Below are 26350 nucleotides of genomic sequence, written 5' to 3'. Positions count from 1 at the left end.
CCTATGCTGGCCGACTGCTCTCCCAGGGGCATATATATAGGCCCCCAGCCCCATACCACTATTTGTATCATATTCGGGATCTTCTTGTGTATATCAGAGCAGAGTTACACGCCTACATCTCTCTTTCTCTTGTGCTGTTTTTCTGCCTGCGTTTTTTGCTCTTGTGTTCCCAGATCTGGTCATCATCTCCGCTGCGTATTCTGACAGAGTTCTGTTTGGCAGCAGGGGCACTCATTAATTGGCACAAATTTGTTGGTTTTTGGGTTAGTGATTCACCGAGAGTTGATTGGGGTGCAGAGCTTGGTTTTACTTGGATCAGCAGAGGATGTGCTGCTAGATATTTTGGATGCCAAGTTGGGATTGATATTTCTCCTACACAGCAGTTTGCTCCGGTACTTATGAGTATCCGGAAGAAGCTCCTCCATTGGAGCTCCAGGAGATTAGATTTAGCCTCCAGAGCTTTGGTGGCTAATCAAGTATTGCTTGCCTCAGCTTGGTTTATTGCCTCTTGTTGGTGCTTCTCTCGTGCGTGCATTCACCAATTGCGGAGATTGATCCGCAATTTTCTCTGGTCGGGTTTGGATGGCACCTCAGACACTCGTGCCAGGGTAGCTTGGCTCACACTTATTCAGCCCAAAAGAGAGGGGAGCTTGAATATTATTGATCCGGATGTTCAGTGCAGGGCGTTGCTTTGCAAACTTGTGGTCAGAGGTTTCCTACCAGGCACTGAGCCTTGGAAGGATTTTTTTTTGTCTCAAATTTCCAGATGTACACCAGGGTCGAGAGAGACTGGATGCCCAGCACACGTTTTTTGTTCACAGAGGAAATCACCTTACATATTGGGGTGATTCTATTCTTTTCCGGCTTATAGCTGTGATTGTTGTATGTTTTTCTCATACTTAATAGAAGTCTCTTTCTGGAGAAAACAAAAACAATTAGGCTAGTAAGGGTGCAAGCGTATCATCGGGACGGCATGGGAGGTGTACTCAGCGGTAAGTCCCTCGTGATCCAGTGCTCACCCATTACGTAGTCTATGAATGGATGCGAGTACCGTGCCCGGTGTGAAGAAAGTGGAGGTGCAATATGGATAGCTCTCTCTCCAGTCAGCAGCTATAGCCGCACCCATAGGTACCATGCCTCCTCTTCCTTTCGAACGATGCTAAGAATCTGCTTGAGGTGTGATCTATAGAGAACTGCAACACCTCCAAAGCCTCGTACCCCTCCTGACATGCGGGTCTCACCCCGGAAGGCTGACTCCCACTCATAACCTGCTATGTATGGTAGTCCCCTCTTGGGGCCTGCTGTGTCTATGTCCCTACCTAGGAGGATCTCACTCAGCCCTCTTGGGTCAAACCACATAGTGTCGTTGCAATTCCATATGGCCAGCCTCAACTGTGTGGTCTCATAGACCCCGCGCCCTATTTGGAGGGGGAAGAGGTTATGAGAGAAGGTATTGGGCGATCAGAGAGAAGGTATTGGGCGATCAGAGAGAAGGAAAAGAAATCTGATGAAAGAGGAAATTAAAAAGACAACGAGAGGGAAGGAGAAGAGGCGATGAGAAAGAAAGAAAGAAAGAAAGAGAGATATATTAAAGACCCAATGCGCCAATGAGACCAAAGTGATACAATAATGAGAGAAATTTAAAAATAACAAAGAGGAAAGAGAAGGGCAATAACAGAGAGGGAGGAGATGAAGGCGATGACAAAGGAGGAGGGATGGAGGCGATGAGAGAGGAGGCCGAGGGGCGATGCGAGAGAAGGGAGAAAGACGCGATGAGAGAGGAGGGAGGGGGAGATGAAAGAGAAGGTTGGAAGGAGGCCATGAGAGAGAGGTGGAAAGGCCATGAGAGAGAAGAGAGTGGAAAGTGGGCAATGAGAGAGAAAGAGGAGGGGGTGGGTGAAGGGAACGAATGGACACCCACACAGGAATCTAGGGGGCAAGTAGGTAGGAAGACGTGATGGTGTGAAGGGTGCTGAGCGACAACTTTGAAGGGTATCAAGCGACAATCTGGAAGGAGCGAAGGCACGCCAACCAAGTAATGAAGGGTGACGGTGCCCCGAACGTAGTGTAAAGCAGCAAAGAGGGGTGACCAATGTGCAACGTGGCATCAGGCAGAGATGACTGCACTTGACAGACGCCACCACACTCCATGCGCTGCAGCCCCACAGCACGCTGTGCACACCCCTACACCACGTTGAGTGGTTTTGGTTGGCCACCATACTCACCATAGCAAGAAGGCAAGAGGATAAGGTAAGGGTTACAGTGAGAGGCAAAGCCGGCCAGGCAAGCACAGTGCGATGTGGCGCCAAGCAGAGACATGGAGCACCACTTCCACCTGCAATTAACGGCACCCCACTACCATAGCACAGTGTGCAGCTTGATGTTGCATATGATGTTAGGCAGGGTGATTACTGGCATTGAGAAGCCCGGTAGACTGAGCATGGGGGAGGCTATGGAGAAGGACCGAGTATGGTAGAGGGCAAGTGAGGTGGAGGAGAGAAAGATGAAGGGGAGGTGTGGGGTGGGGTGGGGAGAAGATGGAATTCTCCCTATTTCACTACTACATCTGTAGCAGTTGTGGTTGCCTACTGACTATTGAATCACAAATAGAACAAGGAGCATAGTAGGGACTCGGGAGTGGAGTGAGCACAATAAACAAGAGAGTTTTATTGCAATCGAATGAATGAATGAGTCCAAAGACCCCAGTACATGCCCTTTTTATACAACTTTAAGGTACTTACACACCCATGTGCATATGGAATAACTCACGCACACAATTGCATCCTTTTTCCTACTTTCAGTGCCTACCCTGCTACAGAGCTCCACCCCTTGTTCACAACAAGGTTTGCATTAGTGTCAACACTCAAAAAATCAACCTTAAATGGGGTCAAGAAGTCTATTGGATCAGACAAAGACATTCCGGAGGCCAGGTGGAGTCAAACTAGGTCAGTTAAGCAATAAGGGCCTAACATGCTAACCAAGTCCTCCTTTGACTAGTGGCTGCTATGTGGCCTATTAAGATCTTTGGCTTCATATTTTGACCTTTCAATACTTCAATTGATGCCTTGAGCCTCTCCCTTGGTATCCTCTTTCAAATTGGCCAACTCAGCTGCTGGCTAAGCCCTCAAATTTTCCAACACATGTATCATTTTGTACATCCCCTAAGGAAAGTTTGTTTCTTGGAAACAAAACCAGAGCATCTACACTTTAAAATGCTTTTCTTCTGCCATGTTGAACTTTCTTCTAACCCTTCTATTCCACTAGTTGTTTGCACTCCATATGGTAAGTACATGTGATTCTTTTATCCGAATTCCTCACATGGAAGACAAGGTGGTTCTATAAATTTTGAAGCATCAGGTAGTTTAAAAAACCTTTATTATTTAAGTGAACTTCACCCTTCTTTGTTATGTGTTCACATGAGCTATTCGCACAACGTCTTGAGCCTGCTTGATCTTTTGACTCATGATTTTAAGAAAATATTTAACTCCTTGTACCTTTTGCTTCTCTAACCCTACTCTCCAACTAGTCCAGCTTCAGCGTAGTTTGTCCATATGTATCTGTGGGAGGCAGTGGTGCACGTGACACTTAATTTATGCATCCCATCCTTTTTTACTTTTGTTTGTGGAAGGTTACTCATATAATCATAATACTGAAGACTAAAGGCCAATACTGTTATTTTGAAGGACACGCATGCAAAGTAACTTACAGTCATGAAGGCAATGTCATCATCCTTCATAGGGCGTTTCACATTTTCAAGCATTGGATAGTTGAAACTTTGATCTGGAGAGCAAAATTCCACTGTGTTGATGCTGGGATCAAAAGTGAGAACAGGAGGATCATAAAGGCCTCCATCAGGGAAAGCAACCAAGCCCCTGTTTACTTGAAATCCCGGGATGTTCATCAGTTGAGCACCTTTTGCCATCTCCTCCCTCTGTCACCATACATCAAGTAAGGTCAAAGTGTTCCAAGCCTCCCCCAACTCAGCAATGGTATCAGCAGCTTCCCAAAAACAGAATTCAGATAAATAATGACAACACAAAAGAGTTGTGCTTGTAAGACCACCACACCTTAGAGACATTAAAGAAATTGGCATCAGCTAGCTTCATTGCTGATTCTACAGCTGAAGCATTTATGGAAACATCTGATGATAAGAGTGTTAGAGGATCAATGCTTCCCAAAACACCATCTATTACATGCACAACTCCATTCTCAGTTCCTATGTCTGCTTCTGTGATTAAAGATTTCCCAATATATGTGTGTCCTCCTCTGCTTTCTACCTGAAATGCACAGCCAAGATGATGAAACAACTTTCTTGCAATCTTCAGTACAAACACCTAGATAAAGTTCACAGATTTGACAATGCAAACCAAAAGTAAAATTATAATACAGTCGAAGCAATTGATTAGGCTCACAACAAAGTGGTTATTACCAAAAGCAGTTGTTATCCCACTGGAAGTCCCAACGAGAGTACTTCAGGACACGTGAATAGGATATTGTATTGGAGGCTTGTCGAGCGTCTAGCATAGCTTGGACATCAACTACAAGTTTTCCAATCAAAAGAGGAAGAAACATTGGAGAGAAGTATGTCAATGGTATACAAGACTCATGGCATCACCTATACTGTAGGCAAGACCTTGACCCGTTCTTATGACTCAGATTGGGACGGGGATCAGCATGCAATGTGTTACGCACATAAAAATTGCTTCATGTTGGGTACAAGTTGTCATGTGCACAGAGAGTATCTACCGTGGGCAAAACCCACAAGTCTTGGCTGTCCCCACCGAGCCAGGAGCTGAGCTACCTGCCAAGATGCACCGACCAATCTCTACCCCGTGACATCCCATACCACCACGGAGCTACCTTTGCGGGCCTCGAGACAGCTGCCGGCCTCGGCCGCATGAAGCAGGTGCACGTATGCACTAGATCCAGGCTCCTGACCATATAGAGCTCTCGCAAAGACTCGTGAGACTCCATGACCAACTAACTAACCTTGGCCACCCTTTTATAGGCTCTTGGCCGGTCACCGGGCATCCACACTTGGGCGACCCGCCCGCCCGTCCATACTTGGGTGCCCGCCGTCAGTCTATCCCTAGCCCAGCTCGCCAATCAACCTGCCTAGCTTTAAGCTTCCCCAAGCCTCGAAGCTAGTCTTGTGTGCGTGTTGCACATAGTAGATACTCTCTGTGCACATCACCAAAAAAAAAACACAAAAGCAATACAAAAAACACACGCTTTTGGGGGGGCTTATAAAATACCTCTAGAGTGGGCCTCTAGCCACACATCTCCTCGAGCTCTCTTGCACCATCTCTTGCTTCCAGCCAAGACTTTCTCTCAATTTCAATTTTTTCCACTTCACGATGTCAACCCAACAATCGGAGATGAAACCCGTTCCCGAACATGAAGACCTGTCGGCTACCGAGACCGCCGATGGCGATCTTTTCGAAGGTTTTGTAACTAAATCTAATTTTCAGGAGTTTAGAGTTACTTTCGAGGCTTCTTTCACAGGCACAGGTCGCCGCGCAAATGCAGGCTTCGCCCATCTCTTTATTGACCACTACCTTGTCTACTCTCTCGGACATGGATACCTTGACATCTGCTTTAGGCCCCAATATTACTCCGGAGCAGTTTGGGGACAAGCAAAAGCACCGTACCAAGGAGATTGTGGACACGTGGCTACATAAGTGGCAAGTCCACTTCCAGTTTCATCCATATGGTGATGACAAAAAGATTCAGCTGGCAGCAGGTTTCCTCTCGAGCAAAGCTTTGCTCTAGTGGAAAGAACTCAAACCTAAACCAACAACCTGGGCACAATTCGAAGACGTCTTCAAGAAAGAATTCCTCAAGAAGGAGGATGACTATGATATAGTTGCTCAATTTGCCAGTTTGACCATGACCTCGCAAAACCTCACTTATGAGGTCTACCTCCAGAAATTTAGAGACTTACATATGAAAGCTATAAAGATGGATTCTACTACTCTTTTGGGTTTCTCCATAGCAAGTTTACTCGACTCGTACCAGTTACAGGTCAAAAATAACAAGTGCAAAACTTTGGACAAGGCCATTCATTCTGCTCGTATTTATGATGATACGATGGTCTCTTCCAAAACCAAACCCGTAACCGAGCAAGGGTACAAGCACAAAAGAAAGTTCTCTACGCCGATGGCTAGCACGACAGAAGGAAAGTCTTCAGACCAACCTTTGAAGAATTCTACTTCCACTCTAGCGAAGAAAAACCGTCTCCTCAAGGCTTTGAAGCTCAAGGAGAAGGGACATTGTTTTGTCTGAGAAGAAAAAGAACACAAGTGTCCAAAGAAGAAGAGTCCAAGACGAAGGCAGCCAACCAGTTGTCTTTGACAGGTACTTCAGTCACTGTACTTTCTCACCCTAGTTCATGTTCTGATTGTTTGTTCAACTCTAAAGTTTTTGACTTGCACGATCTTCTCCGAGTTTATGAAGAAGTTAATGGCCATAGAATCCACATTCTTCTGGACCTCGAAAGCTCACACAACTTTGTTAATTACAAACTTGTATATAAATTGGGTCTGGACACAACGCCTAACGATCATACCTACGAGGTACGCCTACCTGCGGGTCGGCAAGTGTGGGATCAAAAGGTGGAGAAGCTACCGATCCGGATTCAGGACTACAAAGATATTCTGGAGTACTATGTTATGCACCTAGAGCATGTAGACTTGCTATTAGGGATTAAGTGGCTTAAGACCCTTAAGGTCTAGATAGATTAGTCTTTTCATACTTTTTCTTTTGAACATAGGAACACCCAATATTGTATCTTAGGTGATTATATACATTCCTCTTAGGAACCCTTGATTTTGAAAATATAATGGATTCTTCTTTGCATATTGCTTTCCACTATGTCTTGATTCCACTTTCTTCATTTCTCATACCTACTATGAATGTCAATGAATTAAGTGTGTTTGAAAGCAAAGAATTAAAGAAGTTACTTGATTCGTTTCAAGATGTATTTCCTAAGGAGCTGCCATTGGGCTTACCACTCGAAAGGGCAGTGGATCATCGTATTGATCTAGTCCTTGGTGCTCAACCTGTTAGCATTCCGCCTTACAGGATGAGCCAGACTGAGGAAGATGAGTTGGCTAAACAACTCGCATATTATTTAAGGATGGGCTAAATTCGTCCAAGTAAATCACCTTGGGATGCGCCTGTGTTACTTAGGAGAAAGAAGGACAATACCTTGCGAATGTGTGTAGATTACAAGAGATTGAACAAAGTGACAATCAAGAACCGCTATCCTCTCCCTAGATCAGATGACCTGATTGACCGTTTAGTCAGACCAAAGTATTTCACAAAGATAGATTTGCGTACTGGCTATCACCAGATACGTATTCATGAAAGACACGTCGAAAGAACTGTCTTTCGGACTAGGTATGGCCATTACGAGTTTCTCATATTACCTTTTGGGTTGACCAATGCTCCAGTCACTTTCCAGCAAATGATGAACGATCTTTTTCGTGAACATTTGGGAAAGTTCGTGGTTATGTTCCTGGACGATATTTTAATATATAGTCGTTCTCTTGAGAATCATGTTAGACACCTCACGATTCTAGACACCTCACGATTCTCTTGACTATTTTAAGACAGAATCGACTGTATGCTAAATTAAGTATATGTGAGTTTTTTATGACGAAAATTATTTACTTGGGACACAAGATCACAAGAGACGGGTTGAGCCTTGACTATGACCAAGTTTAGAAGGTTTTGGCTTGGCCAATACCACAGACAGTGAGACAACTTCGTTCTTTTCTTGGTTCTGTTGTTTTTCTTCGGAAATCTGTGCGGGAGTACTCTCAGCTCATACTACCGCTGACCGACTTGTTGAAAGGTCATGGACGTAAGTCGAATCAGCCCATCCCTTGGAATAACGATTTGGATATGGCCTTCATACTTTTGAAAGATAAAGTCAAGGAAGCCCCTATCTTAGCACTACCCGATCCTAGTCGGCCTTATGTTCTTGAGACTGACGTGAGTGACTATGCGATCGGGGCTGCTCTAATCCAAGATGGTAGACATGTTGCTTTCGAGAGTCGAAAGCTAGACAACACTCAATCTCGTTGGCCAACCCTTGAGAAGGAACTTTATGCTATCATTTACGCTCTCAAGGTTTGGAGGCATTATTTATATGGCTCCAAGTTTGTGGTATTGACTGATCATCAGTCAATCAAGTATGTGTGTGATGCGGATGATTTGAGAGGACGAAAAGCTAGATGGGCAGAGTTAATGCAAGATTTTGATTTTGAAATACGCTATCGAAAGGGATCCATGAATAGTGTAGCAGATGCGCTTAGTCGGATGAGAGAGGTGAATACTTTGTCCTTCACCAAGATTTCTACTGACTTATTTCAGTCATTGAGATGGCTTTGCAGGACTGATAGTTATTTCGGTCCATATTGGCAGAGGATCCAGGACAAGAGCTCACTGATTGACCAAGACTCAGTGACTAAGCAGCCTACCATTCAGACTGCGGGAGGCCAGTGGATGATTCGGAATGGTTTACTGTTCCATAATGACAAAATTTGTGTACCACAGGTCTGACATTAGGTCCTAGATTCTTAAGGAGTGTCACGACGCCCCTTCTGTTGGACACTCCCAGGTACACAGGACATTAGCTTTAGTGAAACACACTTTCTATTGGCCAAAGATGAAAGGGTATGTAGAAGATTATGTCCGTGTCAGGTTTGTCAAGAAAATAACGCTTTAGACAGGCTGGGATGTTGCATCTTTTGCAAATCCCAGGTAATAAATGAGAAAGTATTTCCATGGATTTTATTACCGAATTGCCAAGAACACATCAAGGCCACGATTCTATTTGGGTTGTGGTGGACCGCTTGACAAAAATGTCTAGATTTTTACGTACACAGAAGACTGTTATAGCTACGCAATTAGCAAGGCAGTTTATCAAGCAATTGTTTAGACTGTATGGTTTACATAGTCAATGATAGGGACTCTAAGTTTACAAGTGACTTTTGGAGGCTTGTTTTTGAGAAGTTGGAAACAACTTTGAATCTAAGTTCCTCAGATCATCCTCAATCTGATGGCCAGACTAAAAGGGTGAATCAGACTTTGGAGGGCATGCTTTGTGCATATGTCTCCAAAAGACAAGGTTCATGGGAAGATTATCTTCCTATGTTAGAATTTGCATATAACAGTACTAAGAATACGAGTACAAGTTTTAGTCCTTTTATGCTTATGTACGGATTTCAACCTAGATCACCTGTTACCGTGGGATTTTCAAGACTTCAGCATGATGCAGTGCATACTTTTTTGCAAAATATGCAAGAAATGTTACAAGTTGCGAAGGAATCTATTAGAAGTGCTCAAGACAGAGACAGATTTTATTCTAATAGACATTGTTCACCGAGAGAGTTCTCTAAAAAAACGAGTGTATTTGCGAGTTCCGAAAGATTCTGAGACTTTACGGACGGATCGATCACCGAAATTATCCCCTAGATACTGCGGACCATTTCGGGTTACACGCCGGATTGGTTCAGTTGCATATGAATTGGACTTGCCTTCTCATGTGAAAGTTCATCCCGTATTTCATGTCAGTAGACTTAAGGAAGTACTGGGTGGAACAGACCAGTTAGTTACTCCTCAAGAAATCATAGATGTCGAAGATATGACATTTGTGCCAAGAATGATGCTACATGGGAGACATTGACTACCCTTCAGAGGGACTACCCTAGGTTTTTACTAAGCTCAAGAGTGAGCTCTTAGAGGAAGGGGAGTATGTCATGTGCACAAAGAGTATCTACCGTATGCAACACGCACACAAGACTAGCTTCGAGGCTTGGGGAAGCTTAAAGCTAGGCAGGCTAATTGGCAAGCTGGGCTAGGGATAGACTGACGTGCGGGCACCAACGTATGGATGGGCAAGCACCCAAGTGCTGGACTCTGCTGCCCCCAGGCTGTCCCCTGTATGCTAGCCCATTGTCTACTGCTGGCCGACTAGAGGAGAGCAGGTCGTGGGCTATTTTGCTGGCTGTCAGCTGTTTTTCAGCAGGCCGACTGGTTATCTGGGGCCATATAAAATGGCCCCTTTCCTCCCCACACTTCTCATCTTGTATCCGGGATTTCTTGTGTATATAGCAGAGTTATACGCTTCTCTCTCTCTCTCTCATTTCTGCATTTTTCTACTATGCACTTACTCTAGGTGTTTTCAAATCTTGTCTTCATCTCCGCTGCATATTCTGACAATGTCTACGCCCGGAATGACAGCCTACTACTACAAGCTAAATGAAAGGAAGATTGACCAATATATTCTTATGCATGGCATACTTGCATGCCTGGAATTATTTTTGCGTGAAATGTTTAACTACCTATAAGATCTGTGTGTCTAGTTTACGGGCAGGGGATGCCTCTCGTGAACCGTGTGCGTGAATCTGTATTCTAACCTTGCTTGTGGGCTGTAGATAGGCTGTAGGTGTGACTCTGAACTCTTTGTTTAAGCTTCTTTGTGTTTTAGCTCATCATGCTGCTTTCCACGTCCACACTTTATTACAATATGACAGGACAACTTATAAGTGAGTTTGGGCATCCACACTTCATTAAAGAATAGGCGGACAGGTTATAAGTGTGTTTGGGCACTTATCGGATGGCGGCCGGCCAAACTCTCATAAATCACCCACTCTTTTAAATAAAAGAGTTTAGACAACTTATTGGGTTCCCTCTCCACTTATGGGAGTGGTGTGGCTCCTATTGAGGTGGCCCGATGGCCACCCATTTTATGAATGGAAAGACTTATCTTCTCCCTCCCTTGTAGGGAAAAAGGCTCCTTCTTCATGAGGAGGAAAAAGAAGACAATTTTCAGCATAACCAATCCACACACATACTTTTTGGCATGGTTTCTTGCTTCTCCAACTCTTGGATCAGCTGGCAAATGAGTGCTACACTACTGTCCAGCCCTTGGGAGTCCTTTTCAGCACCTATCTCTTGGATATGTACCTGCTGAAAATGCTTTGGAGCATTTCTATCGCCAACAATTTGATCAAAAGCTGATTTCTTCTTTCAAAATCAGAAAATTCAGTGGTAAGAGCTTCTTCAAGTTCTCTTTACCTACTCTATATCCGCATGCTTGACCATTAAGGTCTTCTATGACTCGGCCTAGCGTATCACATGCCAAATTTCCAATGACATCCATGCAATGAAAACATTAAGCAAACATGTTTTGTCGAAGTCAAGGTTCATTCCACAGCTTTCGCCCCAGTGTCTTGCCACAAGCATGTGTGCCCACAAAGCTTGTATCTTGAGAAATCCAAGTCTTGTACCTGGGCCTACATCTGTGTTTTCTATTTGCTTCACTGACTTTCATTGTATCAGAGAAAAACACTGACCTGTGAGCAGAAGCATAGTAACAAAAAAACCTGTTTCTAGCTTTCAAAACCTTGAAACTTCAAAACGGTTTTTAAAAACCTCGAAACCTCTCTAGTACGGCAGTTTTGTCCAAATTTCAGGTTTCGTTTTTTTTCCCCCTTGATTTTTGTGGGATTTTTTTTTTCCCATAGCCTCCTCATCACCTTTCTTCGAACTCTTCTTCTCCTGCCTCCCTCCTTCCCTTTTCCATCTTCTGCTACTTCTTTCACCTCTACTCTTGCTTCCTTCATTCTCTTCTTCTCTCCTTTACTTATTCCTTTCTCTTCGTCTCTCCTCTTCGTCTCCCTTGCTCTTCTTCTTCTCCTCTCTTCTTTCTCTTTTTTCTTCCTTCAATGTCTGAAAGCTTCCCCAATTTCTCCCTTCTCTTCTTCAATCTTAAGAGTCCTTGATTGAACCACTTGTGGCATCTAATCAAGCAAAATTGCCATAATGCCTCACCAAAATAAGGATGGTTCCCCGAGATGGGTGAGAAGAGACCATTTTTTCATCATCACCCTATGTTTTTAGATGGCTACTATAAGTTCTTTAAGTATTTATATGAAATTATTGATTTTTCAAAACCTTGCGGTTTCTTAGCCGAGGGACGAAACCTTTCGAAACAAAACCCCAAAAACCTCGAAACGTTTCTTGTGACTATGAGCAGAAGAGAGCTGCATTTTCTGTTTTGGAGCAAAGGCTTCGATAGTTTGCTGCGTTTTCTTCCGGGAGCAAAGGCTTCTTCAAGATTGTTGCGTTTTCTTCATCTAACGCTTGGGACTGTTGTATTTCTGAATTTTCAACAAAGATTGCTGCTTTTTATACTGATTGGATTGCTGAAGCCCTCTTCTAGGTGCTTGACAGGTATCTATAGCTTGACAGCCTGAGAGGAGGATCTGCTGAATTTTTTTCAGTCCCTTTCTTAAGAGAAGGTTTCTTGTCAGAGGACATGGCTTCATGAGGTTTCTCTATTGCTGCTCCTTCGATTGATACTCCAACACCATCACAGACTAGATCCCGTGCTCCTGCTCCATAGGTGGTTCCTACTCCCAATCTTTCCTCTCTAAGTTTCTCTCATCCAGGTCTTTCTCCCACCCCTACCCATATACCATCCAGTGACTCCATGAAACTTACAGCAAACCAACTATCATACTTGATCTTTCTACACACAGTTGTTGCTGGAAGGAGCCCGTGTGTGGATGGCTATCTCCAGACCTCACTTGGTGGACCCTGCTTTGAGAAGCATATTGGATGCTTGGGCTCGTCTTATCATCATCCATTGCATGACTCCATCTATACAGGCACAATTGGTCTCTACCCGGAGTAATGCTCATCAGATGTGGGCAGAGATCCAGAGGAGGAATGGGAGAGTTTCGACAGTGAAGATTGCCAAATTGGAGTCAGATATGGAGAAGCTTACAATCAATGAGTCAGATAACTTGATTGAGAAGATTGGAGAGTTCACCCGTATCAAGCCGCAGCTAGAGGAGTACGGGAGCACCATCAACAATCCCATCCATAAACTACTTGGTAAATTGCCTGCTTCCTTTGATTCTTTCAAGGATAATATTTATTTCCGTGATCCTCTCTCCCCTTTGAGGAAGTCGTGAGTTATCTCCATGTCAAGTGCATGCTTCGCAGAAAAGGCAAGTCGGAGTCTGCTTTTGTTGCCTCTAACAAGGGCAAAGGCAAAGGCGGAAAAGGGAACTCCAACAACAACAACAACAACAAAAACAAAGGCAGAGGCAAGGGTAAACAGGATTCTAAGGAATCCAAGGACAAAAGCAATGAATGTGATTATTGTGGCAGGTCAAGTCATACTAAATCTCGCTGCTTTGTTGTTCGTGATGATTCTCGAGCAGCCAAAGCCAAGTATAAAGCCCAAGATGCTTCTAAAGCATCTGACAAGGCCAACACCAAAGATAAAGGCAAAGTTTCAAAGGAGGGATCTTCCAAAGTTGCATACATGGCGGTCTCAGATTCATCCACTTCTTCACAGGATTCACTCCTCGTGATCGCAGATATGACTTCTCCTGAAAAGGTTAGTGACACACCTAAAGCGGTGGAATGGGTTGGTGATAGTGGTGCTTCTGCCCACATGACCAATCAAGCCCATATCTTGGAGGACTATCGGCCTCTCTCTTCTTCAGTTCGCATCGGTGACAACTCTTCACTTCCTATCACCGGTGTTGGTAATGTTTCTTTGGGTTCCTCTGCCACCTTACATGATGTTCTACATGTACCACGGATTTCCAAAAATATGTTTTCAATATACAAAGCTTCTCAAAAGGGACTTGGTGTGTACTTTGATGATGAGGTCATCGAAGTAATCGACAAGCAGACTCTCTCGGTTGTTGCCAATGGAGTTCATGATGGGAGTCTCTACAAGATCACCAACTTTTCTTCCCAGATCCCTCACACTGATTCCCATATTCATCAGCTTTTCTCCCCGTTGATGGCTTTGGTTTCTGAGGCAGATACTTCTCTGTGGCATTCTCGCTTCGGTCATATACCCATTGCTGCCTTACAGAAGTTCCATTCTAAGCGTGGACTACCTCACCTCAAGTCTCTCTCACACATCTACTCATCCTGCATGATGGGCAAGCATCATCGCCATGCATTTCCAGAGGAGGCCACTCATCGAGCAACCCAAAGATTGGAGCTTCTACATGCAGATCTCGCAGGACCTATGGAGGTTGAGTCTCTTGGAGGGACTCGATATTTTCTTCTTCTTGTGGATTATTTCACTCACAAAGTCTAGGTATGTTTTTTGACTCGCAAGTCAGATGCTTTTGCCAATTTTAGGACTTGGATCACGATGGTGGAAAATCAGTCTGGGGGTAGAGTTTCATTCCTCCGAACTGATAATGGGAGTTTGTACCATTTGCTGACTTCCTTGCTTCGAAGGGCATTCACTGACAGACTATAGTTCCTTACACTCCTCGGCAGAATGGAGTTGTGGAACGGAAGAACCGAACCGTCAAAGAGATGGCTCGTGCTTTGTTGCATCATGCAGATCTCCCTCTTGCTTTCTAGGGTGAAGCTGTGGCTACCTCAGTTATTTCATTAACCGCTCTCCCACAAAAGCAGTTGAGGGGATGACTTTGGAGGAGGCTTTTACAGGACACAAGCCTTCTATTTCTCATCTTCATGTTTTCGGTTGTGTTGCTTATGTGCATGTCCCAAATAAGAAAAGGACCACACTTGCACCGAGGTCAAAGAGGATGATCTTTATAGGCTACAGTCTGAGATCCAAAGGGTACCACTTTTGGGATCCAGAGGTTGATGACATCATCATTTCCTGTGATGCTCGGTTTGATGAGAGCTTGTTTGGCATTGATTCCTCTCCACCTGATGCATCTTCCAACTTTCTGGATGATCCATTCCCCGCACATGTTAGTGACCTTATACCTCTTCGACGTGCAGCTCCTCCTCCTCCTCCTCCTCCTCCTCCTCCCCCTGTTGCAACCCCGGTGCTAGCTGCTACTTTACAGCCACCCGTTCCTATTGCACCATCTTCTGCAACTCCCAGTCCCTCTATGAGTCTTGCTTTGACTCCGGGATTACCCTCACCAATGCTTACTTCATCACCGCTTCCAGTAGCATTGGACGAGTCCTCTACTGCAGCTAGATCTTCTTCTTCATGCTCTGAGAGGAAGGCTGGCCTACCACGGTGGGTTCAGCAACTTTTTAGAGATTCTGGTCTCACTGATGCACAGCTCCATAACCAAATCTCTACCGCCGCCCCTGGACCTCGCTATTCATCTCGGGCTTCCACATCTCATCACGCAGTGAATTATGTTCTCATGAGTTCTCTCCAAGAGATCGATGAGCCCGAGAGTCCAAAGGAGGCTCTTTCACAGCCACAGTGGCGGCAAGCCATGGAAGCAAAGATGGCCTCTATTGAGAAGAATAACACTTGGTCTTTGGTGCCACGGCCTTTACATCGTCGTGTTATTGGTGTGAAATGGGTTTTCAAAGTCAAGTTTCATGTAGATCGTACTTTGGAGAAGTACAAAGCCCCCCTTGTTGCTCGAGGATATGCTCTAAAGGCAAGTGAAGACTTTGATGAAACATTTCCTCCTACAGCCAGGTATACCACCATCAGGATTGTTTTGACTTTGGCTGCACAATTCAGATGGCCCGTGTTCCAGATGGATGTCAAATCTGCTTTTCTGAATGGAGATTTAGAGGAGGAAGTTTATGTTGAGTAGCCTCCTGGTTTTGTGATTCAGGGACAAGACACCCATGTGTATCTTTGCAGAAGGCTCTTTATGGTCTCAAACAGGCACCCCGTGCCTGGTACCAGAAGATTGATGCCTTCTTGTTCTTGGCTTTGAGAGGGCATATGCTGACATGCAATCTCTATGTGCTTCTTTCTGATGGAGATATTTGTGTCATTGTTTTGTATGTTGATGACCTCATTCTTTCTGGCTCAGATACTAGGTTGGTCACATAATTTTCGTCCAAGCTTTCAAAGACATTTGAGATGATTGATCTTGGCCTTCTACATTATTTTCTTGGGTTGGAGGTCTAGCAGAAAGATGACTGTATCTTCATTTCTCAATAGAAGTATGTGAAGAAGTTGCTCTTACTCTATGGGTTGTCAAATTGTACACCTCTCTCTTGTCCCATGGATCCCAATGCCAAGTTATCCAAGGAGGATGATACACCCTTGGTGGATTCCATAGAGTACCAGCAGATTGTTGGCTCATTGCTTTACCTTGTCAACACCCATCCAGACATCTCCTATGCTATGAGTGTCCTCAGCCAGTTCTCGTCGGCCGCTCGAAGGCCTCATTGGCAGGTAGCTTTGAGAGTTCTTTGTTATATTCGAGGTACTTCAGATTATGGCATCACCTACTCCAATGGAGCTGATTCGGTTCGCTTCACAGATTCTAATTGGGCAGGCTACATTGATACTAGGAGGTCTACATCTGGATATTGCTTCATGCTTGGTTCTAGTTTGGTTTCTTGGAAGTCTCAAAAGCAAAGGACTGTTTCTGCTTATTCCACCGAGGCTGAGTATAAATCTTTCTCTCCTCCATTGAGGCATTTTGGATTCATCAGATTCTGGAACGTTTGCGCTGTGCCGACACTTCTCCGGTTACTATCTTCTCGGATTCTCAGAGTGCTATTGCTCTAGCCCAGAATCCTGTGATACAGGGACGATCCAAGCATATTGAAGTGCATTATCATTTTGTACGCAACTAGATCGAGTTGGGACTTCTTCGGCTGGCCTACTGTTCTACCAAGGACAATGTGGCTGATCTCTTCACCAAACCACTTCCGAGAGCTACTATGGAGGTGTTACTTTAGCGTGCTAGTATTGGACCGCCCCTCCGGCGCTAAAGAGAAGGTGTTGGATTATATATCATCTCGAGAGGCTCTACCACGTCATTTTCATTCTTGTACTGGCCATTTATGGGGCCCAACATGTGCATATTTATTTAGGTATTTTTCCTTATTTTTTAATGCTTTTATAACATTTTTATGCTATTGTGATGTTGTCGGCCTGCTACAGCTGGCTGACCAGCTATCATGGAGAGTATAAAAGGGCTGTCCCCCTTTCCCCCATTTTATCTCATTCTTTTGAATCCTTTTGAGGTCATTAGCAACTGCTTTTGCTTCTTATCATTGTACAACACCTACGAGCTTCCCTTGTGCTCAGTTTTCAGCAATAAACATCAGTTTCCAGCATTTACAGGTCTTGTACCTAGGTCTATATCTGTGTTTTCTATTTACTTCACTTTCTTTCAATTTCATCTTGTTTAATAGTATTAATTGTTTAAGTGTGTGTCAAGATTGTGCTCAACCCTTTTTGAAGCAATTAGAATACATATATATATATATATACCTAGATGAATCCAGGAACATGCCCAAATTCACCTTTTAGGAACGTGCATGTTATATACTCATGGTAGTCAACCCACAAGACTATATAACTATCAACTCCATTATGCATAGTATGGACTAGATACTACGACATCCCCACTAACGTCATCAGTGCCCAATAGTGGGTGTAGAACTCTGTATCAAGATATGCTCTCACACACGCACTCCACACACACACACACACACACACAAGAGCATATATTCACACAAAGCCCTTCGTACTGAGTTTCTGTCAAACCTTCGGAGATGCAGGGCAGACTCAGCCATAATGAAGCCTAGCACTAAGGGAAGTAGCAAATAGAAAGAATTAGTACAGCAAATAAGTAGTTGATAGGGCAAATGCAAGGCTAAAGATAGAAAGAATAAGCACAATATCAACTGGCCGCAACTCGGATGAAAACTTCACAATGTGAAATCTATATGTCTCCTAATACGGCTTAATTATATACCTAGAATACATATCCAATTTGCACAAACCATGGTTGAGAGTTCCAGTAAGCACAATTTACCTATCATATTTTCTATCACAGATAATGCATTTAGGATTTGTAAATTCAACATTAAGACCCCCTGTTACTAGAGTGGGCACTGAAAGCGGATTCTTCTTTATACCCGGGACAAAAAGTACATTTTAAAGACAAAGATCCTCACCACTAGCAATAGTAAGGCAAGGCAAATCTCACGAGTACCTTTGACTGGATAGGAGGCATTGTTGGCACACAACAATGTGACCATCGGCACAAATTCCACCAAAATTCTTTGAGAAGTAATGTGCTTGGAAGCACCACTATCAAGATACCAACTATCTAAAGCAAGTTCCATTGAGACATGAATCCTAGTCAAGATTAGAGTTGCAAACAGCCATAAGTGAGAAGTCTTCAAGGACAACATTTGCAGAGTCCTCTTTCTTGACACTCTCATTGTCTGGGACAGAATTGGTAGAACCTTTGTTAGATTCCTTTTTCTTCTTTTCTTTAGCCTATAATTTATAGCACTATTCAATGCATGGCCAGGCTTCTTGCAATACCAGCAAGTAACCTCCTTTGACTTCCTGAAATCATCCTTAGCCTCAAAAGCTTTGTTTGAATTGTTCTTCTGTTGGAACTTCTTGCCTTTGTCCTTGGTGACAAGAACCTAATCACTGCTAGAACTGATAGATGCATTCATTCTAGATTGCTCCTCCTACAACAATAAGCTAACAAGCTCCTGGTAAGTAAGAGGGGCTGCATTGTCTCTCAAAGAAAGCCGGAGGGAAGTATTACACATACTTTTTTTTTTTTTTGTAAAGCTTCATGTCATTAGTTACAGGTGGGAAACCTCAAAACGAGGAAAACCCACCAAAAAGACCATATACAAGGGAAACTACTAGAATGTTCACTATGTTCAGTGTGAACATAGTTAAACATCTAAAAACAATCTGTAAAAAGAGCATACAGAGATGAGTCAATCTCATGAAGAGAGAGACAGTCGTATAAAGATTGCTGAAGAGAGGAACGGAAGAATGAGTAAGCATCCAAATGAGGCCCAGCAAAAACTATCCTGTTGCGAGACTCCCAGGTAGTCCATAAAGCCCAATAGCGAACCCAATCAAAGAAGACTTTATAGGATCTAAGGGGTGAAGGGAGAAGACCGAAGATCAAAAAGTATTTCCCAAAGGGTGCCTGTCGGAAGCGGGCTCTCAAACGTGCAGCAATCCGATCCAATAAAGTCCTGGTGAGAGGACAACTCCACAAAAGATGAAAGACTGTCTCTTGAGAAGCACCACAACTATGACAAGTTGAAGGTGCCAAAAGTCGCCTAGCCAAGAAAAGGCCGACTGGCAAGACTCCAATCAAGCATCTCCATAAAAAAAGTCTACTTTTCAAAGGAAGACTGCATTTCCAAAGAGAATGAAGCCGCTGTTTCCACCAAGCCTGACTTTTATGAAGATGCCAAATCTGATTCGCATGTTCTTGAACCCAAGAGGCAGGCAACAAGAAATGATATATCGAATGAACCGAAAGTTTAGCCATTGATAAAGGGCCTCGTGCAGGTTGTTCTCTTTTAAGGCTCCAATCAACCAAACGATCAGAACGATCCAAATCTGCAATTGGTTCAAAAGGAGCAAGAAGCTCTCGAATAAGCTGCCAGATTGATCTATAATGCATCCCAAGACCAAATTTCCTGGCGGCAACCACAAAAGAAAGCACATAGCCACCAGCATCCAAAACATCATCAATAAGATAAACTCCTTTCTTTGAAAGGAAATATGCCTTCCTAGGCTCACGTAGAGCCAAGGTTACATCAAAAGCCTTCGACCAATGAATACTCTCAAGGCGAAGCGAAGAAGATTGCGCATTAAGCCTGGGATTCCAAAAAAGATATTGTGTAATCTGTTTCCAGGCAAAAATTAACTTAGATGAAAGAGGGCAGCCGACAATCTTTCCATCAAAATGGCTGAAAATTGCATCCCAATACGTAACAGTCCACTTTCCAAAAGCAGGTGAAGACATAGACATACACATATGACCCAACATAATAGTCCATGGCTGGCGCTGTTGTACAAATTCCAACAGCAAAGTGGATTTACGAGCAAGCACATGAAAATGAATATTCAATATGTTCAAGCCACCATGTATCTTTGGAGAACACATCTTTGGCATTGACAAAAGACGAAGACCCTTTTTACGATGTTGAGTTTTCCACACAATTGCCATTGCCAGAGACAAAAACCGATCTATATCAGCTTTCCTCCACATAATCAAAGGAAGAAAGAACTGTATGTAAGCCATTACAATAGCCTGCACTATCCTGAGACGTACATGAAGAGGCCAAGTGGAAAGCTGCCAATAATCAATTTTGCGATTCAATTTTAGCATAACCCATTGAATCATTTGTGAAGATGACAGCTGTCAACCCAAAGGGTAACCCAAATGACGAACGATATGTCCATCAGCATAAGCCTGAGCCAAGAAAGTATACCCAGCAGGAAGCTGTAAGCCATGCAATTCATCAGTAGCTTGCAAAAAATCCAAGTAGCAAAGAAAAGGATGTGTGGCAATAGCAAACAACAAGGAACTAAGCGGACAACCTTGGCGAACTGAACGTCCCAATTTCCAAGAATCTGATAGAGAAGAGCTCAAAATCAAAGAAGCATCACTGTCATTATAGAGCCAATACACAATATTTTGCCACTTTGCACCGAAACCAAGATAACTCATAGTCATAGCTATATAGTCCCAATGCACAGAATCAAAAGCTTTCTCGATATCAACCTGCAAAATGAGTACATCCTGCTTAGTGTATTTGGCATATTCAATGGCAATATAAGCATTAGCCAAATTATCATTGATTTGCCTGCGAGGCACAAAACCATATTGCGCAGGATGTAAACCATCATGTAAAAATCCTTTAATACGATTTGCCAACATCTTAGTCAAAAGCTTATAGATGACAGGCATAAGAGTAATGGGCCTCCAATCAGAAAAAGCTTCACAAAGATCCCGTTTAGGGAAAAGCTTAACCAATCCTTCTTTCCAAGAAGATGGTAGTACATCATTTGCCCAAGCTTCATTGATCATATACAGCAATGATTGTTCCAGCTGAGGCCAAAACGCATGGAAAAATTCCACTATCAATCCATCCCATCCGGGAGATTTCCATCGACCCATTGAACGTAAAGCATCTTTAAGTTCAATATCAGTGAACGGAGATTCTAATTCCAAAGCATCCTGTGGAGAAATAATGGGCCGAACATGATGCAATAAAGCATAACGAGCATTAAGTATGTTAGGTGAAGTAGTTGGCGGTTTAGCAAAAAGAGCTGCAAAATGCTGACTAGCAATATACGAGAGCTCTAACAAAGAATGAGTCCATTGACCATCAGATTTTTTCACCCTTCTGATGCATTCCTTTTGTCTTGAAGCATGTAGATTTTTGAAAAAATCTTTGGAAGAGCAACCCTTATCTATGATAGCTCGATGTCACGAACGTGTCAACCATTTTTGCAATTTTCTCTGATCATTTAGCATGAGGAAGTGCTTAGCCTGCATTAAAGATTCTTGTTCATTGGTATTTAAAACCCGAAACTGAGCGAGATCAGCCATAGATTGACATGTTTCTTTAGCCTGCAAGATCCAATTCCGCAAGTCGGCCATGTAATAACGACCATAATCACAGATCACAGCCTACATGCGCTGAACAAATTGAAACCAAGCAATGTCAATATCCTCATGCATTTGAAGGGGCAAAGGCTCAATGGCTTGCAAAACCATTTCCTTGAAATCAGCATGCACAAGATAACTGTTGTTTAAAAGCAACAGCCTATGTTTCTGAAGAATAGAAACATCCTGTGGCATATCAAAATAAAGGCCTAACCATAAAGGAGAATGATCAGAGAGTAACATGGAGCGATCAATCCATAGCTTGCAAACAAAATCATCGTATTGGTCTGCATGTAACAAGTACCAGCGATCCAGACGTGTCCAGATATGTGGAAAAGCATTGTGATTAAAGGTAAACCCTTGCAGACGAGGGAATACATGCTGCCATAGGTCCAAAATATTGCAGGAAGAGAGCAAATCATTCCATGTTCTGCGTTCGGCTCCAAGCATATGAGTTCTTCCAGTGGAATTAAATTCAGGAGATGGAGCATTATTAAAATCTCCACAAAGGAATGCATTATGGAGCCAGGGATAAGCCAACATTTGCGACCATATATTTGCCCTGTCAGCTGAGCTTTGTGGCGCATAAATTGCTGCAAATTCATAAATTTGTCCATACAATGAACATTGAATGACCATCCATCTACCAGCAGAATCATTGTAGGCCAACATTGGTTGCAGATCATGCTTAACGAGCATAAAAACTCCCAAGTAATGCTGAGTGCCCACATAAAATATATCATAACCAGCAAAGTGACCTGATTGACCCACTAAGGTATGCTGATTGTGTTCTTGCACACACACCAGATGAGGTTGCATTTTATGTACATAGTGCCAAAACAACCTAAATTTACCAGGATCACAAAGTCCTCTAATATTGTACGAAAGACATTTTATTGGAGCATCAAACATCAAATCTGTACAAAGGTATATATAGTGAACAGCCAGCAAAAATCAATGCTGCATAACAACAACTAAATCAGGGAGAGAGCCCTCGCCCTGAATCAAGAGAGACTCATGCATATTCGTATCAACACACATATCCAAAGCATTTACATCGGCATCCATACTCGAGGAAGCACCTCGAACTACATCCGACCATATTCTAGAAAGCATAGTCAAAGAAGTGGAAGACTGTGCAATAGTGGCAGATGCAGTCCAATTACGTGAAGGAATGGGAGCACGACGAACCATAGTAGCTTTTTTCGGAGTTTTCCATTCAGCCGAAGATATTTTATCTTTTCCTTTATCCTTGGATTGATTAGGCACGGCCAAAGAAGAAACAACTTGTGGAATAACTTTAGCTTTTCCTTTCTCTTTCTCCTTTTGAGTATTTCGAGTGGCTTGATTTGTTGGTATCTCCTTAACTTGAGTAGGCTGCACATTCGCTGAAATGGGAGGTACAGCAGATAACGGCGGAGGATGCAGCAGAGAAGGACATTTAGAAGCCATATGCCCAAACTTATGACAAGTGAAACAAGCACCTGCAAAGACTCCCCAATTTAATTTGAAATAACGTGCACCCATGCCACGCACATTTTCTACTTCAACAGCAATTGCAGGTGGTTGCTCATGGTCCGTATCCCACAAGATGCAAAATCTGTTTTTGTTTCCTGTAGGACGAGGTGCACAAACCACTTTGCCCAGAGTGGCTGCTATACCTGGCAAATGTTCCCTCAAATATTCCGGAAAATCCACGACCTCGACCCAAACAGGACAACGATGCCTAATCAAGGACTGATAGTCCTTGGTCGGGGACCAAGGTAACACATGTACCAACTGTATAACAAACATAAGGGGAGAAGTTTCAAGCATCTGCTGCTTATATTGACCATCAGATAGTAATACATCATAAAAACCCCTTGCTGCAAAGTGAACTCCATCTACAAAGGGTCCACCTAGAATGGACTGAATCCATTGAGCTACTTCTTGCGCAGAAGGCATTTTGCCCGGAAAGAAGAGGATAATCCCTTTCTCTGAGTATCTACGCAGAGGAGACACAATCGTCGGCAATTTAATCTTATAACTGAAAGAAGGAGGCGGGTCCTTCCATTTGACACGACTGTCTACAAAGTCCTCACATAAAGCCTCATATACAAACTATGCATCCGACGAATCTTGCTTAATCATGGTGACAGATTCAATTGCAGTATGCTGCCTCTTGTTACTGTCTGCAGCATTATCCCGGCGAGCATAGGTCACAACAGTCTCAGACATAATTGCAAGAGTAAAGTCTGTACAACACTGCCAAACGACTTTTTTTTTTTTATGAAAGCTGTATGCTGTATACAGTAGCCTAAAAAATTCCTGCTGATGCGAATCAAAAAGAAGCTCTATTTGTTGGAATGCTGAAACCGACTTCTGCTGATGCGAATCAAAAAAAAAAGCTCTGTACGTTCACACACACACACACACAAGGATGTACAGAGAAGAAAAAGCGAGCAGGTGCTGAACAGAGAGGAAAAACAGAGCAAAGGAAGAGAGCAGGTCGCAAGCAAGGGTGCGTCAAAACACAAGGATGCGTGAGGTCGTGTCAGAGGGGTTGCAGGTCACGTCGAGAACCAACACCACTGTGTACGTCTGTACACAAGCACACCACACACTTTTTTTTTTTTTGTGGAATCATTTGTATATTAGATTTACAAGATGACTATCCAAAGTAGATAGTCTCAAAGTACATCAACTGAAGATGTCAATATAAGACAAATATACATCATGATCTATTTGGTCAACCTGCATGCAATCGAGGAAAGATTGATGCAGGGAGTACCGAAAGAAAGAAAAAGCAGACCACACACACACACACCACACACACACACACACACGCACACGTGCACACACACACACACGCACACACGCACACGCACACGCACACCACACACACGCACGCACGCGCACACACGCGCGTGTGCGCAAAGGCACATACAGCAGGTGCACAGAGACGATAGTGGCGAAGACGGGCACTGCAAAAGCGGCAGCAGGCAAAAGGCAGTTCTGCAGAGGCGTTCGAAGTATTACACATACATGAAGTGTTCACACCTATACAAACACATATAGATGGTTACACATACTGACAAGTATACGTGGTGGTGGACATACAAGACACGAGACTCCGAAATAGCCAACAAACCCCCCTTCAAAGTGAGGGTGAAGTTATGAGGAATAGCCTTCATACTTATGGTGATTTGGGCTCATTGGCACCACGTGATGCAAAAGATCACAATGGCCATACTTGGCATGATACATCACAACCAAGCCTTCATACTTATGGTGATTTGGGCTCACTGGCACCACGTGATGCAAAAGATCACAATGGCCATACTATCCCCATCAACTCATTAACTCCTCAGTATCTATGTCTGTAAGAGATAGATTGGAGCGTATAGCAGAAAAGGCTTTATTAGGTGCTGATGTGGAAGTCTCCAACTTCTCTGGTTCGTTCTTTCTTCTCTCTGAATCTGCATCTTCTCCCACCAACTTTGCGTGGTTCTTCTCTTGTTCCTTGGCCATTTTCTTGAAGCACTTGTCTTCAGTATGGCCCAGCTTTCAACAATAGGTACACTTCACTGCCTTGCCTTTAAATTTACGTCTTTGTTTTGAGAAGCAGCATTTCTCCATGTCAATGACCATTGTGTTTTGGTCCTATAACCTCCTGTCCTGTTATCATGCTATCACAAGTCATCTCTCTAGACACTCAAGTGTAGAAAGGACTGCATTGAACCTATCTATGTCCTCGAGGCTGAGAAGAAGAGAGCCTTCTTGCCGTCTTCATCAATTTGGCAGTGAGCGCAGCAAGTTGTTGTAATAAAGAACCAATAGTGCTCAAGTGTTCTTGAAGTGAGTGATGCTCCTTCAATTTTTAATGTATAGCATTTTTGTTTTGAGAACACTTTTGAGTTATTAATCTTATTGCCGAATAGATTTTCCAAGTTGTTCCATACCTCCCTTGCAATTTTGTCGAAGTCGATGTGATGTATCAAATTATCTATAAGACTTAGGCCAATATGGGTTAATGCTTTGTCATTGCGGTCCACCCATGCTGACTTTTGGAGAGGTGGCAACTCCCTCGGGCTTCTCATCTGTCCCTTTTACTATCTTCCACCATCTCTCATGAGTATAAGCCTCACTTTGGTTTGCCATGTAGGTGTCAGAATATGCAGCGGAAATGATATCCAAACTTGGGTAGACAAGAGCAAGTAGACTGCAGAAAATAATCAGCACAAGAAACACAGAGAGATGTGTGTAAACTCTTCTCTATACACAAGATCCCGGAAATACTGAATGAGAAAGTGGAGGAGGATGGGGGGCAATATATACAAGCCCATGAGGGCAGTCGGCCGGCACTGGAAAGGGCCCACGACTGAGCAAAACTCCCACGACTGCTGAATATAGCAGTCGGCCAGCATCTGATGCCCCACGCCTGGACAGAACAAGTCGGCCAGCACTCAGACAGCCCACGATTGATACAGATGCAGTCGGCCAGCTTCAGAGTGCTCCTGGCATCAACTCGCAGCCCTCCAGCCACTAGGAAAAAATGGGAAAAATAGGGAAAAAATACGGGGAGTGTGGAAAAATGATATACGGGCGGGCACACCCACAACAGAGGCCCTGGTGTATACAAATAGACAGGAGATGACTTCTAACACCCCCTCTCAGCTCCTGGCTGTGTAACCAACCCCAGGGAGCTGGAGTGCCGCCTGAGCGTAGCCTGAGGTAGAGACTTCGTGAAGAGGTCCGCCGCATTGTCCTCCGTCGAACAATAAAGTAGCAAGATGTCACCCGCCAAGATCTTCTCACGAACAAAGTGATACTGTATCTCTATATGCTTGGTCCGGGCATGGAAAACCGGGTTCCGAGCAATAGCTATACAACTATGGTTATCACACTGGATGACTGTGGGCTCCCTCTGTGGAAACCCCATCTCGCCAAGC

The 26350-nt window shown here is 43.6% G+C and overlaps 1 protein-coding gene across 3 annotated transcripts in view; it reads right to left on the bottom strand.

The window, feature by feature from the left end:
* The window catches only part of LOC147615354 (Amidase family protein), a 181639-nt gene that overhangs the window by 143329 nt on the left and 11960 nt on the right, over positions 1 to 26350 (bottom strand). For all 3 annotated transcript variants that reach the window (XM_086779443.1, XM_086779441.1, XM_086779442.1), the window contains 2 exons: positions 4068 to 4277; positions 3707 to 3931 (listed from right to left, as the gene is read on the bottom strand). In XM_086779443.1, coding sequence (XP_086635569.1) covers positions 3707 to 3931; positions 4068 to 4106 — 264 coding nt within the window. In that variant the 5' untranslated portion in view covers positions 4107 to 4277. The remainder of the gene's footprint in view (positions 1 to 3706; positions 3932 to 4067; positions 4278 to 26350) is intronic.

The sequence above is a fragment of the Cibotium barometz genome, chromosome 40 (genome assembly GCF_041138505.1).
Source record: "Cibotium barometz isolate CiBa-2024 chromosome 40, ASM4113850v1, whole genome shotgun sequence".
NCBI lineage: Eukaryota > Viridiplantae > Streptophyta > Polypodiopsida > Cyatheales > Cibotiaceae > Cibotium > Cibotium barometz.
This window is presented reverse-complemented; position numbering and strand designations above follow the sequence as displayed.